This window comes from Epinephelus moara, chromosome 1 (genome assembly GCF_006386435.1).
Source record: "Epinephelus moara isolate mb chromosome 1, YSFRI_EMoa_1.0, whole genome shotgun sequence".
In the NCBI taxonomy this organism is placed as follows: Eukaryota; Metazoa; Chordata; class Actinopteri; order Perciformes; family Serranidae; genus Epinephelus; species Epinephelus moara.
This window is the reverse complement of record NC_065506.1, coordinates 27,762,338-27,782,215: the sequence shown is the minus strand read 5'-3', so window position 1 is coordinate 27,782,215 and position 19,878 is coordinate 27,762,338. Positions and strand designations below refer to the sequence as shown.

The following is a 19,878-nucleotide window of genomic DNA, read 5'->3' as shown; positions in this document are numbered from 1 at the left end:
CCACCATGCATATCAAACATGTCTTGTAGTCTTGTAGCCAAGTGGAACTGACGCTGTGGGAAAGTTGGTCCGGACGTGTGTATATATATATATATTTATATAAATAGGCCACTTAAGACTACACTGAGTTATGGTGTTTATTTTGAGCCGTGGTAAATTACTGAATTACATAATGAACTCAAAGAATTAAAGTAACCAGGAAATTTAAAGAAAAATGTTCAGCAAGGATCAACAAGGTCATCCCTCTTTAAGACCACCTGAGGTTTTCTAGTCTCATGTCATGACACTGATATGTCTCTAAGCTGCAGACCCATCTCTTGAGATTGCCTTAAACAGAATCACATGACCTCACAATGTCAAAGAACAGCTGTTACATATAATGCATGAATTTCCTCTGCTTCGTAAAACGTATACAGTGGTCATGAATTACGTCCATAGTACTATACAGAATTTAAATGTAAGCCTGATCTCTTGTCTATTTGTTTTAAAAAACATGTAATGTGAGCAAGATGCATAGGTACTTGAAATCAATGCACCCTAATGGGACAGGATGCTAAAGGTCACATGAAAACACTGAGCGTAACGTTAGCAGGATGGCTACTTACGCTGTGAGTAGAGCAGTATCTGCATCTCGAGGAGGGCACAGGTGAACAGCTGAAGAACGTTCTCCATCCCCAGCAGATTAATCATTTCACCGATGGAAAAGTCAAAAAGAGGCAGCTCACATGTGCTCGGCCTCTGGCACACCACAGGCCCGTACACGCCTGAGAACTTGAGGGAACGCCCGGCAGGTGGCAGGGGCACCTCATAGAGGATGTTGTAGATGAAGCTCTCCAGTGGGAGGGGTGGGGGCTGGGGGGACGAGACAGCCTGGTGAAGCTGCTGCAGCACCTTCCTGCAGGCCTGAGGGAAGGCCATGGGCGTTATCAGGCAGATGCACTTTGACACGTACAGCGTGTCGCGACTGATGTCGTATGAGTTAAAGCGCTGCAGGCGGGAGATGGCGGGCGCAGCGTGGAGCATGGGACGAGGCTGGGAGTTTTGGTGCCGCTGGTCCTCAGGTCCCGGTGGCGAGGTGGGAGTGTGCAAGATGTCGTATTGCTCTGCATTGTGCATGTGGTAAAGAGTCTGCATGGCACTGCAGATCTGCTTACTGGTCACTTCCTCGAAGAAGGTGAGGGCAAAGCCATAGGTCCGAGAGCCATCCTCTCTGGTGATGATAAACGAGTGGAACTGAGGCTCTCGGGAATCGACCTGCGTCCTGAATGACAGACCCTTCGGCATACAGAGCTGTAAAAGGACAGTCAGAGGAGGCATCAGAGGGTTGAAGAAAAGGAAATATGAGGGAACATCAGACTTAATCAAAACCTAATAGCCAGGGCTATTTTACACGATTTTCTGTCTAAATTAAAGGCACGGCTGCACAATGGAGCAATCTGTTAAATCGCTGTCTTTCTGAGAGTTAGATGAGTTTCTTGTGTCTGTGCACAAAGTACAGAGCTGGAGTTCAAAAGACGATTAAACTAGCTTACCATGAGGACTGAAGCTGGCCTTGCTCAGTTTGACGTTCAAAATTACACCTACCAGCACCTCTACAACTCACTGACATTATTTATCTTGTTTAACAACAATACCTTACACAAACCATATTTAAAAATGACAGTGTGAGGTTTTAGAGGGAGTTATGTCATGTAGCTCCAACATGAATAGGCTGTCTCTCTACAGAGTTTAAAATGTAATTACACCACAGCCACGCAACTCCCTCTGAAATCACCACATTGTTTTAAAATAAGGCCCCTTTTCCACTGAACAAAGAAAACCACTAACACCCACAAACATCTGGCTTTTGTGTTTAATTGAAAACAAAACACCAAACAATCCCTCTCTGTCCAAGCAGCACTTGAACAAACTTCCAAATTAGTCTACACCAGGTTTGAGAGAGGGACTTAAAAAGTAAGGGATATAAAAAAGACGTAACCAATGTAACATTATTGCTGGTCTCCATGCTGCTTTCTACTGTTTACTAACCTGGTCTACTGACAATGGGAAAGTAGTCGGGTTTTCCCACATTTAAAAAACGTGCTAATTCTGGTGGAAATGGGGTACTACTGTCCTACTAAAGTGAGCTTGAGATGTGCTGGTAAGTATAATTTTTTACCTTTGGACAAGACTGTTTACAGTCTTGATGCTGAGCTAACTGCCCCCAAACTATAGCTCCATAATCCGACATGAGAGTGGTATCAACCCTCTCGTCTAACTCATGGGGAAAAAAAGCAGAATTCAAAATGATATAGTATTCCTTTAATGATTCTACGCGGACTAACACAATCAGTTCCTAATATTTTTCTTGTACACATGTTAGTATTGGATAACAGTCAAACACACTTCAGTGCATCAAACATTAACTTTATCTATGTGGTTTGCATGCATTTGCTGTATCACAAACCAAAGGAAAAATATTCATATTCATTCATTCATGATTTCAACCTTATCTCCCAGCCATCCTACTATTCTTAAAGGATATGTTAAGGAAATGTTATAATTGTATTGATCATACCATGCCCACTGCATCCTGGTCAAATGGATTCCACTCGACATTGTCTGGATAATGTGCAAGGACTTTGGATTTAAAGGTTCTCCGCAATGGACTCTGCTCAAAATTCTCACCTGAAAGTGAAACAAAACAAAGAGAGAGCGACAAAACAAAAAGGAGACAAACAATTAGCACATGTTCCCAGATGTGCATGAAAGTGCAGAAGAACAATTTGATCAGAAGCAGGTTTAAAGTGCCAGGCGCAACTCCGGTGGAAAGAGCAAGTCAGCACATTTGTCTTGAGAGGAGGATTGTATTGCATCATATAAAGCTGTCATCCGCATCCTGCTCTGGACAGCAAACTAAATGAAATATTCAAACAGGAAGCATGTAACACTCCAAAATATGTAATTTGTTTTGTGGATCGTAATGCTTCCTGACAGCTTTAATGGCAATACAAAGGAACACACAAAATAATCAATCATAGAAAGCACAAATTGAGTTGATTTGAACCCAGAGTGAAGCAGAAGTGATGCACACACCAAGGCAGCACTGAAAAGTCATTCAGAGTGTGGGGGGAGAGTAAACATTGACCAAGCAATGCCAGCGCAGGCAGCACTGGGTTTGTGTGTGTGTGAGAGAAACAGAGGCGGTGATTGTCAAACATCAGCTCATTGTTCAGCTGCTGCTGAAGGATGTGAGGGAGGAGGGAGGAGGGCAGAAGATAAACCAGGAGGAGAAATCAGGGTGCGCAAAACAGAAAGTCCCCACACCTGTGCAGAAAATAACTGAGAAAACTCAGAATTTGAAATAATAAAAAGAGGGCTGCTGAGTAAAAAAAAAAAAAAAAAAAAAAAAAAAAGATGTGGTAAGTTAAAGGTTGAAGGGTTAAAGCTGAGCTCAGGTTAAGAGGGGGAGGAGTGTGTGTGGTGGGAGGGTTACCTTCATTTGCCCCCGCCAAATTTCCTCTGGCCCCATCTCTGAATTTAGTAGCCTCTATATACTGGCATAAAGCTACACAACAAATAAAACAAAAATATAATTAAAAGCCTGGTTCTGGATGGGTAGCGCATCACTACTCAGTTTGTGCAAACACATCCTGACAGCTGTGCTCTCAAAGCTCCGCTCTGAGAACAAGCTGCACACAGACACAGGACATTATCGTGTCTCTGTCAGGTGGGTATGCTAATGCAAGCCAGCTGGTTGGGTTATGATACAAGGATACAGTGTTTCTGTGTGTTGTAGTTTCCTCTTCTTCCAGAGATCATGCAAATCCATACTGCTCTACTATGGATTATATTCTCAGCACAGAGAGTCTACAGCCATGCTAGCAGCTCTGTGAGGCTCGACTTAGGCTCAGCGGTGCTTGGAGCTAAATGCTAATGTAAGCATGCTAACATGCCCACAGTGACAATGCTAACATGCTATAATGTTCGCAGTTCCCACACATTTTTTGGACACAATTTCAAAACTTTTCCATTACTTTTTCAAGGACCCATAACAAAATTTAATGACAATTCCCAATGTATAACATGAACATTGCTCCTTACAAAAATAAATAAGTACATTTTAGAAGTAGTAGTAGGGCAACTTTGGGATTGATAATCTGACATTTTAATCAAACTGTCACAGCATTATTTTTCTCTTATTCAAACATATCAGATTCAAACTCTATTCAAACTTAATTTCAGTTGGTGGCATCCATGTAGGGAGAGACGGAACACTGGGATAAAGCAAAGAAACACATATGATAGTAAACAAATGACACATCGACACATTTTAGAGCTATCTTAGGTCACCAGCTACAAATAAAATGATTTGCTGTTATGTTACATTATGTGGAGGATTCTCCAGAGAAGATTACTGTAACCACTAACTTCATTACACCCAACAGAATTCCATGATTTAAAAAAAAAAAAAAACTTTCAAGGATTTTAGTAATGCCTTGCCCTTTCCAGGCCTGGAATACTAGATTGTGAAATTTCATGACTTTCCCTAACCATGGGAACCCTGAATGTTTAGCATGATCACCATCTTAGTTAAGCCTTAGCACGCCAACATTTGCTTACTAGTACTAAATTCGTCATTCGTCATTCGTTTCAAGCCCTAACACACCAAGCCGATTGTTGGTCATTAGTCAATTAGTATGTGCACAGTTAAGTCAAGCTACAGTTATACCTAGACTAGGCCATTTATTGGACTGTCCTTGTCTCAGTATACAAGCACTGGAAAGAAACAATTTCTAGACCAAAGTATGTTCGACTCCACTACAATAGGTGGCGATATGCCCCCTTTTAGTTTGTTGGTTTTCCAGTTTTCCGGTTGACCGATTAAGTGACAGTCCAAACAATCAACACAAGTTAGCTACAGTTAGCTAGCGGCAAACTGGTACCATGGTGGACAACTTTACAGCTATGTACATTCCATCTGTCCAAAAATGCACAGCTCTGGTTGTAGGTTCCGCCATGTTGTTCTTCTTCTGTTACGAATTTAATGCTATTCGACTTCCTGGTCAAAGCCCAAGGCGGAAACTGTGGAGCATGCGCCAAGCGCCTGGGCCAGTTTGGGTCCAATTGACTGTATACATGCAGGAGTAATTCGACTTCCGGTCGCATTATCTGGGTGTGGTGGTCCAGAAATACGATTTAGTACGATTTCAGTCAGACTAGCATGTTTACATGTATTTTAAAAGTCCGATTTAAGTAGGACAGACACAATAAACTGATCTTCTCTAATGTCATGTAAACCTACTGAATGTTGGGCCATCAGTGAGCATCTGTCACCCTAGTCGCTGCAGAGTGTCCCACACCATTGTCCCTTGTTGGCCCCACAAGAAGACACACAGTAAGTTAATAAACACCTAAAGTCAAGAGGGAGTGAGACTAAAGCAAACTTGTTACATAAGATTTTTTAAGTCATTGAGCTAAAGTAAATCTGCTCTGTTCTTTTAAGATTAGACTGTGTTGTTCATGTGCCAACAGGCTAACTAGCGTCAAAACGGTCTTCCCATTTTGAATGATGAATACAGACTAACACCGTCTGCTGGTACGGAGAGTTATTTCCTCTCACGCAGGTGCAAAACGTGTGTGCTGGTTGGACGTTGGCTATAGTCTTTGCAGTGTGTTCATGTGCAACTTTTTAGCCGAGACACATACCAGGTACGGCGATGAAACCGATGGCCTTTGTTGCCGCAAGTTCTCTGACGTCGGTTTGGTGTGTCTGGGATATTACTGGTATTTAGTTGTAACCAGTGTGTTTGACAGGGTAAGGAAGTTGGAAATGAATGGCAAACCAGCCAGGCTCTGGTCTTTTTATGGGATTTGGTGACCATAAAGAAAAATGTAGAGTCATGTTAGCCTCATCCTTCATGATTTAGCAGATGGTATATAAAGCACAAGTATTTTACGGAGACATTATGTGACCGTTTAATACATTTCTAACATTTTGTCCCTGTAATCTGATTTTGACACTGTGGCAGATCTAACATGTGTATCCTTTCAGAGTCATGAGGTTTACTGCGTGAATGTCTGCGCTTGTGTTGCAGACTGACTCGCCCTGGAGCTGAGTTGGATTATCTAACATTTGAAATGAAAAACATCCTTTATGCAACCAGGCAATGCTTTTTGCTGTCTCCTCTTCATGCATGACATTTGCCAAGCACAAATGAAAAAAAAGTCCTGCCGGCAGAAACACACATTCATGCAGCATGTCAAAGCCAAATGTGAGCTGTATGACACACGCCATCATCTCTTCTCTAGTTTCAAAGTGAAGGTGCTCTCGGGCTGATGTGGCCTATGTAGTCAGGGGTGAGGAAAATCCATTTTCATTGCACTTATGATATGACTTAATGATGACACAGAGAGAGAGAGAGACAAGAAATGATGACTCTCTTAACTCTCTTCCCTAATGATTACATTAATTCAGTTCGTGGCAGGTGTTTGAACAAGACACTTCAGTTTAATCTTGGAAAGCATTTACTGAGAATCCTAGTTAAAGCTTAAAGAATTAAGTAGTTTAATCTGCTGGTTACTTTCATATTCAAACTGCCTGCGGGGAAGAAACTACGCAAGGAATGTAAACTTTGACTCCAGCAACCAAAGATAAGTCAGACTGGGAGATTACTAAAATTAGTAGGGATGGGAAAAAGATTATCCAGTTACTTACTATTTCTTTGACACTGTTACTCCACAATGATGGCACCAGAATTAATGTTTAATCACCATATTCAAGGGATATAATTGTTTTATTGTTTTCTTCGAGAGGATAAAAAAAATGCTTTAAGTGCACAGCTGAACTCCTGTTGTTCAAGAGCGAGAACATGTCAGCTCAAATCCCAAGACGTAAATGTACATCAACAGTAACTAACTAAACACAAGGGGGTTTGTTGATTGTGGAAATCATAATGTAATTATCCTAGCGCATGCTGGACGCTTTCAGGAAACACATACAAAACATTCTTGTCTAATATGCAAAATAAGGACAGCATAACAGTGTTAACAAGGCCTACGTCCATATAAATTTACGAAATTATAAGAATAACTTGACAAAAGCCTTCCTTTGTGGTGTCGCTCAATGTGACAGGACTGTTGTCATTGTCTCTCAGAGAACACAAAAGATAGTGACGCTAAGGTTTGTCGCCTTTTTTGAGAGGCAACAAACCTCATCATCTGGTACAAGGACAACAATAATGGGTTACTCACAGAAGCGTTATGTGTGGAATAATTTCACCTGGACTCAAAATACAAAATAAAAATAGCTTATGTCAAATAAATGATTATCATATGGTACTACTCAGAACATTTTATTTTTGGGAGGCATTTTTATGCCTTTGTTGGAGACTGTAGACAGGAAATGAAGGACAGAAATGCAACAAAGGTCCATGGCAGGAACCAGAGCAGTCCATAATTTAATGTTAAAAAGAGAAAGGAACTCAAACAGGAAATTGGATATTGAAATGACGAATGAATATTGTAAAACTGAAATTGAAACTCCAGAAATGGAAAATGTTGTAAATGCTAAAATCACATCAAAAGCCTAAAGAAGAACTGCACACTGGACAATTAGGGGAAAATGACTATTGGGAAATAATAGCTGAGATATTCCCCTTTTAATTTTAATTCTGGTAAAATGATCTTCCACTGAGGTGTTATACACCCTGACTTATACAGCTTAGCACAATTCTCCAGGACAAATAAATTAAACATATACTTTAACATAGGAAGATAACCTGCCTATCCCTGCTCTCGTGCACAGCCAGCCTCAGGTTCAGTCGGCCAGACCATACAGGTGTTCCTTCTTTCAACCGCCATCTTCATCTAGTAATTAGTGCTAATTACAAGCTAACTGCCTCACCTGGGGAAGACACTCATCAGAATGAGCACCTACAGTGTAAACATTTTTTCCATTTGTCATATTAGCTTCCCAAACAAATGGACTGTGATGCCATGAGAGTGTGGACCGGTAGCAGTGGGAGTAGAGCGTCACTGAGTTCTGGCTCCTCGCCGCTTCCCCTCATCCTGTAAGCCAAGGACCACCCACAGCTCTGCACCCCTCCTGTGCTCGCACACCCTCACACCTACTGTAGCGTGGCCCACTAGGCTCAGACATAAAGGGATGTACCTCTCTGACTAGAAAGCTATACTCAAGCACGACTCGACTTGACTGCCCGCAGCAGAATTTGTCGAAGACGCCGCTAACATTCCAAAATAGCTCAGCAGCAAAAACATCAACACTTATTCACCCAGAGGACCCTGCGCTGACAGGACATGATAGCTCACTCACAGCTTAAACTCACAGCCTTCACAGCTTGTGCTCCCAACAGAGACAATACGGGGCTTTCATTTTTTTTCAATAAAAGGATAAAATTTCACGAATAGTTTCTCAGATTTTTTTTCTTTTTACTTGTTACAGTGTGGGAAAGGTTTCTAAACTGGCACTTACAGAAGTTACAGAAAAGCAGCACACTAACACTGCTGCCTTTCCTCATTCAAATAAGTGGTTAACATCACTTACATGTGAGCAGAGTAGCTGCCAAAAATACCACCATCTAATTTATTGGGTCGCTTTAGGGCAATAATGTGGTTAAAGGTCAAGTATGTAGGATGTGGAGGCATCTATTGGCAGAAATGGTAATATAGATTGATCTGATATAGGTGTCAGAGAGGAGGATGCTGTCTAAGCTACGAACTATCTTGGACAATGTCTCACACCCTCTCCACCATGTGCTGGTCAGGCACAAGAGTACTTTCAGTGGGAGACTCATACCACCAAGATGTACCACTGAGCGCCACAGGAAATCATTCCTGCCTGTGGCCATCAAACTGTACAACTCCTCCCTCTGAGTGGCCCTGAGACTTTTTCACACACTGCAATAATTTAATTTAACTTGTGCAATAACCCCATTCACCCTGACTGTATATATTCTGTTTGTGTAAATAATCTTGTTCAGTTTACAATATATATATGTATATATATATATATATTTATTTACGTTTATGTTTGTTAATAATTCCTGTTTATTTAACTATATATTTGTAAATACTATTGTTTAAATTTCTTATATTTTCACGTATCTTTCCTCTCTTGCAAGGAGCACCTGTAACATAAATAATTTCCCCTCGGGGATCAATAAAGTATTTCTGATTCTGATTCTGATAATAGTCATAACTATGTTTCTCTGAGTTTTTAATCACCTAAAAATATGAAGGTCCTCTCCCTGGAGCTCACTGTGTCATTTCTACACTAGCCCAAATTAGACAAACCACCACTGACTCTAGATAAGGCCATTTGCATCTACCACCGTAGTTCGCCTACACGCTTGACACGTGGGGGAAGTTTCAGTCTTACAACCTCACCGCAAGATGACACTTAATCCTACACACTGGACTTCTTCATTAGCTGTCAAAGAAAATGTCAATGTGTCAAGGAATTCCTTTAATTCACTTAACATGTTGTAAACCTACATATTATAGCGTTAACCTAAAGTAAATGAACACCTGTACCAACTACTGTAATGGCAGTCTCTGTTCAGTGTGGTAAAATGTCCATTTTTAGCCTTAGTCTCTCAACATTTCTGAATTTAACACCAACACTATAAATATAAACTGCTTATAAGTATAGTTTAGAATATTTTGACTTGTCAAACATGAAAAAACAGAGGTGTAACTAATAACAGATGGCACTGTTACATTTCAGTGTCCCAGTAAATCATGCGTATGCTTCAACAACTCCAAGGCAATGAAAACTGGCTCACTCAAATGTAATGCACTCATTACGGTATTAACTGCACCTGTGATTTCCCTACTTTGTCATGTCTACTGTGACGAAGCAAATGGAAAATACAAATACCAGCCAGATCAATATCTACATCAAACAGCTAACAGGGAGATGTTATCAGTGAGACATCTTCAACCCTTACACCGCTTTGATGTGACTTTACAGGCCGAAAATTCAGCTCACAAAACATCTGTTGGCAGCCACAGGATTGGACTGCAGAGAAACAGACAAGAATCTGCAGGTTTAACTACTCCGTCATAATGGGAAAGAATGTAAACTGTCACAAGGTCCCCATTCTGTGTCCATATTTCCCATTTTGAACTCTTGGTTGGGAATCCTTCGGTGTTCATTGTTCAGGAGGTTTTTACAGGAAGCTGAAGCACTTTCGCATTATAAATCTGTGCTTCTCCTAAGCTGTTCAGCTTGACACAGATGAGCTGCTAGCTCATCAGAGGTTTTTACCAGTCTAGGAGCTTATTTATCTGCAGAGGTCTCCTCCTCTCCAGAACAAACTGACCCGGTGATTTAAACCGTTAAAAACACAGAATTAAGCTTCACATTAAAGAAATCAGTGACGGGCTGCTAACTATGGTGGTCAACGCAAAAACATGAGTGGCCATCTCTAAAGCCAGTGTTTGGTTAGTCCTTTCTGGGCTGCTGTAGAAACATTCAACATGGCGGACTCCTTGGAAGATGACCCACTCCCTATGTAGATATAAATGGCTCATTCTCAGGTAACAATATATTCTCATAAATGCTTCAAACTGGACCTTTAATGATATTCTAAATGTTAATTAACATAGCAACACTGGACTTTCCACAATGATGTGACAATTCTATAGGTTTATATTATGACCGCTACTTTTTAATTATTCCAACTTTGTTTCTAAGAACTAATGATTTGTCCATCATTTTGGCATAGCAAACAAGTCTAAACACTACAGTACCCAGGAGTCTCAGACAACGTTGCCACTGAGAAGAAACAAGTCACCTAAAAACTAAAAGTAAAATGATTTAAGCTGCAGATTTTACTGTCAGTTTTCTCAGCACTTATATTTTCAGCTTCAATCAATGACATTCTGTCGTTATTTACAACCTTAGTCCGTGCCACTATTTACTACAAGTTAATTTACGGTCAGCTTCTGAGTTTCTAGTAATTCTGCGTGTGAAGATCGAGACACACGCTGCACCCTAAAAGCCCTGTGATATCTGCACTGAATCTTCAAAATATCCTTGATACATTTTCAAGTAGATTTTTTTAAAGACTGACAGGAGACCCTTTACAGGCCTATAAATAAATAACTGAGTGAAAATATGAAAGCCCACATTATGCATTTAAAACCAGCTTTCATGTCGAGCCATTCATGCTCATTTGTTTGCTGAGTAGGGCTGGGGGTAGAGAGGCTGCCTGGGAAATTCAAAAGGATATTTAGCATTTGAATAAGTAGAGCCTGTGTGCGAGTGTACTTATGTCCCTCAGCTGCCTGTGTTTCCAGTGTCGCCTGTGAGGCTGCAGGGTCATACATATGCTAATCAGGTCCTCCGTGTGCTGCCAAACGCTATGCTCGGAGAAAGTTTTGGTCGTTTCTTTGTGTTTCACTGTACATGAATCACGATTGCATCACAGTGAAAATGAGAAATATACTGAGGCTCTGTTACATCACTAGAGATAAAACTGCCAGAAAGGGTTTGATTTAGCTCATTTCATTCATGGCACCAAGTGTCCATCAACAGGTTTGTCAGCAAAGTTTGAGGCATTATTTTAATTAATTCAAAATGTTTAAAACATTAGCTCGTTAGCATGAACTCGTATAATTACTGAATACTGATCGGTCATCTGCTCAGTAATTACAATAACTGCTAAGTGAGTAAGGATCCTATGTGACCATTCTTGGTAGCTGTTGTTTTGATAAGGCCTGTTCATGATCTCATGACATTAGTTGTTTAATGATGCTCAAAACTGTCTTTCAGTTACAGCTGAAGGAAGCATTTGTTTAGAAATAAGTTATAACTTAGTACAATATTTACGATATGAAGGATTATTTTCAAGATTTCAATTATGTTTTTTTATAAAATAAATAAATAACATAATAATAATAATAATAATAATAATAATAATAATAACTAACATAATATAAATAAATAATAAAATAAATTAATTGTTTTCACTATAAAATTACTGCCACAACACTGCCATGACTTCAAATGTCTTGTTTTGGATGACCAACAATCCGAAACCAAAATATTTTTTACTTTACTAGCATATATAATAAAGACAAGCAGCAAATCCTCAACTTCGAGTATCTGGAACCAGAGTGTTTCGCATTTTTGCTTGAGAAATTACCCAAATTACTGATTGCCAATTAATTTTCTGTCTACTGACTAATAATTCAACAGAATTTTTCAGTGCTAGTATTTAAGTATTTTTTAAAAAAGGTTGAAAAAGCATCCACTCTTATTGTTATCTTCAAATTCAGCACTTATATTGGTAACCCTTCACGTTTACAGTTTTGTTTGCTGCAGAGTTTCCCAGCATTTGCATTTCCTACTAATCTACTCACACATGAAAGACATCTGAAACATCCCCCAATTACTGAACACACACAATATTTTGATGTCATTGTGAAAAAAAGGATATGAACTTTCTTTAAAGACCGAAACCAAGATTAGAATCTCACACAATGGGACACTTTAATGTTTCAAACAATGGGCCCAAATGAGTTGTTTTAAAATGCAAAACAACTTCTAAGCAAACCTATAGCAGACATTTAGCTGACATTATCACATGTAACCTGTAACAATGGAACTTCCTCACCATTTCCTCTCTTCAACTTAAACTGAAAGCCCATGAGGGCAAGCCCCTGAACTCCTTCTGCAGTAAACAGCAGCAAGATGCAGTAAGTAGAGCAGTGTCAGTGATGTTTGACCACAGAGCCCCAGTTTGCACTCCTGTGCAAGCATTCAACTGGTTAACTTCTTGTCTAGTAAGAGAGACCTCAAAAAACCCTGACAACACACACTCAATGGCAGATGACAAAAACAAAAAACATGTTTTTACAGCCATTTGAAAATTTGAAAGGTAATTTAAGAACATAATAATACAGCTACTGTAACCCAGATATTTTTAAAGGCGAGCGGGGAAGCCTATCAATGGGACATTAGCGACATAAAAATTTTAGGAAAAAAAAGGTCTATATTTATTTGTCTTTACGCATTTCAAAAATACATGTGGTTTTCACACAGCTGACAATTTAATCAGCTGTCATATCAGATGGCACAAAACAAGAAGTCACGTTCTTCATTTTGTTGCTACTTGAAAGCACCAAACCACATTTTGAAGAACAATAATCATACAACAGTGTTTTCTCTGACGCAAAGTTGACATATGTCTTCACTCTCTTTAACGTCTTCGAAAAGCCTTAGTGTTCTTGATATGGCCTTAGTCCGGTCACTTACATCTACCTGTGCCCATTTCTTTTCCAAATTTAAAACAAAATTGTGCATGTTTCTGAACTTTTAATTTTGTGCATTTCAAGTAAATCTTAACTCAACTTGTAAACAGGAACTTAAATTAAAGGAAGTAAAAAAATAGGAAGTACAGAGACTTTGAAAACTAAAGGGATTTTTGGTTAAGTCATTGCTTTAAAGAGGAAAAAACTTTCTTTTTGAAACAACAACAACTCTGCAGGCCTCTCACTGACTGCTGAGTCACGATAAATCACACAGAAAATGAAGAAATAGACTCTTCTCTATGAATCACGGGGTTTTGGACAGCTGGCATACAGAAACCTTTTTTTTTCCTGACGAGACTGTAAATCATTAAAAATGGCTGAACTAGTTGAACTGTTGTCTGAAGCCATAGAGTACAGACGCAGTGACCTACTCAACAACAGCTTATAGGCTACACCTCAACGCAGATACTCACAGCAGGCTTAAGGCTAGTTCATGTTAGCAGCTTTGCATTTGGATAGTCTGCCTGACTGAAGCATCTCGACTGCAAACATGAGCAAGTATTTTGTGATTCTTTTTAATTAAGACACATATCATTTGAATGTAAATGCACTGACTAGTATATAATTGAGTTGAAAATATGTGACGCCTTTAATGTAGTCGACCTGTTTGCTCCCTTTGACATTTAAGAGTTCCCCGATGATATTAGTCAGCTGGGGTGTTGCTGCGGGAAACCCTGACATTATTTGGTATGTGAAATGTTGGAGCTGCCCGACATTTACATAAACTCCAAAATGACACAAATCTCCTCTGACAAAGGTGTAAACACTATTATTTGGCAACACAGCTCCCATCTCCACTGATGTCTTGGCTCTGCCATGACTCCCAAAGGAGACAAAGACTCAAGAGTAATAATAATTACATCATTTTTTCCACGGTGGAAGCACCTTGAGGGCGAGCTATATCAGCAGCATGACCTCAGAAACTCTGTCAGTTACACAAAGAGATAAATAAATACATTTCAGTCACAAAAGCCTTCAATCATACTGGTAAAAGGTGTGAACATTCAAGATAAAATGCGAATTTTCTTTCATGTGACAAACAAGGAAAGTAACAGGATTTTTTTTTTTGGCAAAGTTGTTTTTGGAGACAGACAAAATGGATGTGCATGTCTTTGTTAGGACCTGCTCTTTTGAGATGAAATATGCAGTTATGGTAACACATCCCGTCACGTGCCTTTTGTCAGTTGTCATGGCTACCCAACCAGCTTCACAGAGTGACTCTGTTCATGTTTGGGATTAGCTTGTCACTTTACTGCAGCTTGGTATGTTGCATCTTGGATTCAGTGTCTTAACAATTTCTCACAAGATGGTAAATCCATGTGTTGCCTCCAAATGTGTCTTCCAACATGATGGGAACACGAAGCAATGACAAAGTTTGGAAGAACTAGTATTCCCAACTGTGTAGGCTGACTGTCAGATCTTAAGTCCCTAATGTCCATGTAGCCTTTCCATCAGAAATTTCAAGTTAATTGAGTCATCACAATCATTAAACAGAGAAGATATTTTATCATGTGTAATATCTGACTGGTAGGGGTGGCTCATATGGATATAATCCCTATCATAGTGTATGTAATTTTATATCAATATATATCATGGTATAGTAAATCTTCTGGAAAATCAACCGGTTTAATGGCTGTTTTGTGTAACGAAGTGAAATAAACACCTGGAAAGATAAGAACGGGTATCACTTTGATGTGAGGATCATACCCACAATGGCCTAATAAACCCAGATATATCAAAAGGGATAAGTACCACAGTACTACCAGTAATAAAAACAGACAATAGACAAAATACATTATCTCATGATATATCTACTGCCCACCCCTACTAGCTGATGCTAAAATGTATTATCATTTATGAACAAATATACATTCATAAAGTCAGCTGACCAGGAATGCAGTATGAAAGAAAAACAGCACTGTTGCAGTGTTGTAATATCCCACAGCTCATGCCCAGGGACCCTCAGGCCACAGGTCCGCATGCAGATATACTGGCAGATGCTCTCTCTTTTCTTTGCATCATGCTCATGCAGGTAAAATGTTCACAGAAAGGGTCAAAGCTCCAGAATCAAACAGGACCCAGGTGTGTCACAGCCCACTGTACTTATATTAGATGTTTAAGCTGTTTCTATAATTGTTTGTGAAGGGAAGGGTGTGCCCTCTAAGGAGGTTACTTGAGGAGGATGGCTGCATGCACAATGTGGATCTCTGGTGGATGCTGAGGATGTCAGGGGTCGAAGGGTGGGGTGGGGGTCGCATGGTACATTTAAACCCTAGGGAATATGTTAATCTGGCCATGTGTGTTGCTACCTTGATACCCGATCCCATCTAAATGCCCCGCTGACAGCTAGAAGCCACTGTGACAACAGCCTCAATTGTAATAACATTATATCATCAATATCACACCATCAACCAGCACCAAAGTCTGGAATAACTGCAAGAAAATGTTGCTGACATTAGATATGTATTACTGCGCAGCACCAACATCAAATCATTTTGATGTATATATGGATATGAAAATCAGGTGGGGATTTATCGACAACCTTCGAATTAAAATTCATGCCAGAGCGTTAAAGAGACACAACAAGCCAGTAATCCTCTCGCTTGTCATCGAGCAGTACAGACAAACAGGCTGAGAGAAGATAAGCTAGGCCTGACGTTATGTCCGCTGTGTATTAATCTTAACAACATATTTTAAACGTTACACAAATAAATGAACGACCGACACATTAAGACAGAGTAAAGGCTAAATAATACCGCTGACATAATGTATAACACCCCTGTTTTCCTTCCTCATTTGCTACAGCATCAGCCCGACATTTACCCCAATGGCTAATGTGCTTACCGGACAGTTCGTCGGGTTCCAGCCCGCTTTCGGTGTCGAGTCCGCAGATCACAAAATAATCTGCGAACCGGCAGGAACCGGAGCTGAAGCCGGTGGTCATTTTGAGACTGGTCCGGTGGTACCCTTATCCCCCCAACAGGGAGCATATTAAAGGAACTCGGAGAAGTGATTTCTCTCTGCCATCACGGATGCTAACGTTACGTTACTGCGAAGCTCTAAAATCAGTACCGATACTAAGCTAACCTGTTCTGCTAACACCATGGCTAACACCAACGGTTACGCTACATCCTGTAGCGACCCTTCACAATAAAACGTCCTCTCCGTAAACAAGAAAAATAAATTAATACGTGTTTTATCTGTACGTAGCTTTTCAAAAACTGCCCAAAAATAATGAGGGTAATATAATATATAATATATATAATATATAATATATAATATATAATATATATATATATATATATATATACATTAAGTAAGGTAAGTATGTAAAAAATATAAAAATAAAATATGTATAATGTGCTGAATATGTTAAGTGTGTAAAAATATTCAAAAAACATATGTGCTTTATGCTACAATACAGTTCTAATACTAGTATGTTAAGTGTGAAATATAAAAATACGTATGTAATGCAAAAATGTACAACACAATAAGTAGGATTAAGAATAAGAAATATGTACAATATGTGTAACTAGTAGTAATTTAAAGAAAGGAGAAAACAACTACAGACCTGCATATTTTAAGTTTCATTGTGTACTGACTTCGTTTTTCCTTTTTTATTAGAGCACACGTGATATGTTAAAAAAAAGGCCTCTAACTTAGTGTTTATATCCATATAGGGTATTTAACCCTATCTTAATGATTTAATCCAATACTAGCTGTTGAGACCAATTATTGTTTTATTTCGATGTAAATTTTCATTACTTCCGGTTTCTCTCTCACTCTCTCTGGCTTTACATATCATTAGAAAACAAGCGAAGGGTATTATGCAGTCCTGCAGACTTCTCACTTCACTTCACATTACACCCACTTCACAAGTCACGACCACTTAAATACGCGACACGCCCAGTTCAACACAAGATAAAAATATATTGACTAAGGGGGAAAAAAAATTAACATCCAGGGGGTCCGCTTGCAACCCTGTATCAAGTTCTTTTTATACATCTGATGTGATCCCATGGCAGGATGGTCTCTAGTTTGGGTTTGGTTACAATAGGTCTAATCTATAAACTGTATAAACAATGGTCGTAGCTACCGTGAAGTCATCCATTGGTTTGTGAACTACCATTGTGTTGTCCTTCAGCACAGCCAGGCCTGATCCCTGTTAATACAACTGCTCATGCCTGGCCCTCAGCAGCACCTCCAGTTGGTAGATCGTCATCAGCCCCTAGGATGACCTCACCATATCCTGATTACTTCCTCAGACCAGTGCACTCAGTGAGCCCAGGGCCCCTCTATCCACAGCGTGTTGTATCTCAGCAAGCAGCACAGAAAGACATGACACATGTGCAGCCGTACCTGCCAGCAAGCTCTCAAAGCTTTCCTGATCGAGCCCAGTCTCCACATGCACAAGTGGCTTTTACTCATGGTTTCCAACCATGGGTCCCACCAGTCCAACTACAGGCACTACGTAAGCCTCAGTATGTGCAACCTCAGCCGGCGCCACCTGCACTCCAACAGCCTCAGTATGTGCCACCTCAGCCAGTGCCACCTGCACAGCAACAGCCCCAGTATGTGCCACCTCAGCCAGCACCACGTGCACAACAACAGCCTCAGTATGTGCCACCTCAGCCTGCGCCGCCTGTACTACAACACCCGGTTCCGCAGTATGGTCCATTACCAGCACATGATGGATAATCCCATGCTCCTCAGCCACCTAATCTTGTAGGTCCAAACCCTAACATGTTAGAAATGATGGTCGCATCTTCCTATGGCATCCCTAAACCTAAACCTAAACCTATAGTTTTTTTAGCTCAGGAAAAGAGAGTGATTTTGCCCTTCTGAAGAAAGGACTGGACACTGTTCTTAGACCTCACAGTCATTTGTCAGAAGACTAAAAATATCTGATCTTGTTAGATCATTTGGGGTTTCCCAGTGCATTCCAAGTAGCTAAAAGATACATGACCCTACGCGTTATACCAGTGCCATGCGGGCTCTTGAGCAGAAGTACGGACAGCCCAGGCAGTTAGTACAAAGTGAGCTTAGTCCCATCCTGCACGCACCACCCATAAAAGCAGGTGATGCTCAAGCCGTTGAAGACTTCGCCCTGGCTGTTGCCAGTGGGGATGCTTACCACTATGGAAACCGAACTTCACTGTGGTTCCCACGTAGACAAACTACTTGCTAAACTTCCACCAAGCTATCGTGATAGCTTTGCTGAGTACTGTCTCAACCGAGGTATCATTCTAACTGGATCCAATCAAACCTACATTCTCTTTGACCTGGCTGAGGGGTAAGAGCGGAAGTCCCGAGCCATACAGGTGTCCAGGCAGGCCACAGAATTGTACACCCCAGACAAGCCATACTTTGACTGGAAGGATCCAAAGCCACCTGAAACCAAACACAAGAGCAAGTCTACTTCCATTTATGATGGGCCAGACCAAGCTACATCACAACAGCCCGCCAGTGTTCAAAGTGCAGCTCCTAAATCCATTGCCACAACCACAAAGCGAGAGCGGTTTAAGCTCTACTTTCTGTGAAGGGACAGAGCATTACCTAAGCAGATGTAGTGACTTTGCCAAGCTAGACATCACTGCTGTGTGCTGCCTGGAACAGAGAGAATAGCAAGTGCTGGAGTTGTGGGCGGAAGCACTCTGCTCACCACTGAACATTAAAGAAAGCCTGCAGTACTTGTGGAGAACAACTCCTTGTATTGCACCACCTTGCCAAGGCCAGAGAGCAGAACCCCAATATCCTTACTGTCAGTACTGCATCCAGCGTGATTGACGTCAATCACTCTCATTACTCTGACAGAGTGATGCTTAAGGTTGTTCGAGTTAAACTTCATAACTGGAAGAGAACCATGGACACCTTCACGGTACTGGATGATGGTTCCAAGAGGATGATTATACTTCCTGTAGCAGTCAAGTTCCTCTGCCTTGAGAAGACAAAGGGCCCATCCCAATACCCTCCCTTAGCCCTACCCCTTGGCCCTACCCTTAGATTGGCGCGTTCCCACGAGGGGTAGAAGTGTCCCAATTCCTTTTTGCATGTAGAGGTAGGGGGCATAACAAGGGGTAGTGGGTATGAAACTAGCCCTTCAGAGCGAGGGATTTCAGATGCTGACTTGCCAGCAAGGGGTAGACGTTGCCATGGCTACCACCATGCAAGAGACAGGGAAAAAAGTTCATACATCTACGTATAATTTCGCAAATAAACATGGAACTTTTGTAAAAACGTTTTCAAATAACTATGTATTTGTGTAGAGAACGGGATCGGGATGTCCTACAGCTACATGGCGGGAGCATATCTTTGGAGGTGTCCACAGCCCAGTCAAAGGTGGAAAATAGGATATTAAATGCCTTTACTGCTGACCAATTGACATTAAAGGGCCAGTGTGTAAAATGGGTTGAAAACAGTGACATCAGTGGTCAAATTCTAGATTGCAGGGCTCACTCACTCACCCCTCCCGTCGGGTAAATGACGGTGGCCTCGTAGGGACAAAAAGCCTTGCGCACGAGTTTTTCAGGAGTAGGTCTATCTAGCGATGAGGTGAAT

At 40.7% G+C, this 19,878-nt stretch overlaps 1 protein-coding gene across 4 annotated transcripts in view; it reads right to left on the bottom strand.

Annotated features, from left to right (window-relative positions):
• dennd5a (DENN/MADD domain containing 5A) overlaps window positions 1–16,417 on the bottom strand; it is a 42,414-nt gene extending 25,997 nt beyond the window's left edge. For 2 of the 4 annotated variants that reach the window (XM_050040644.1, XM_050040663.1), the window contains exons 1-4: window positions 16,165–16,417; window positions 3,476–3,547; window positions 2,558–2,667; window positions 606–1,290 (exon numbers count right to left, since the gene is read on the bottom strand). In XM_050040644.1, coding sequence (XP_049896601.1) covers window positions 606–1,290; window positions 2,558–2,667; window positions 3,476–3,547; window positions 16,165–16,264 — 967 coding nt within the window. In that variant the 5' untranslated portion in view covers window positions 16,265–16,417. The remainder of the gene's footprint in view (window positions 1–605; window positions 1,291–2,557; window positions 2,668–3,475; window positions 3,548–16,164) is intronic. The other 2 variants (XM_050040652.1, XM_050040671.1) reach the window with 1 other exon arrangement.
• Window positions 16,418–19,878: the final 3,461 nt, after the last annotated feature.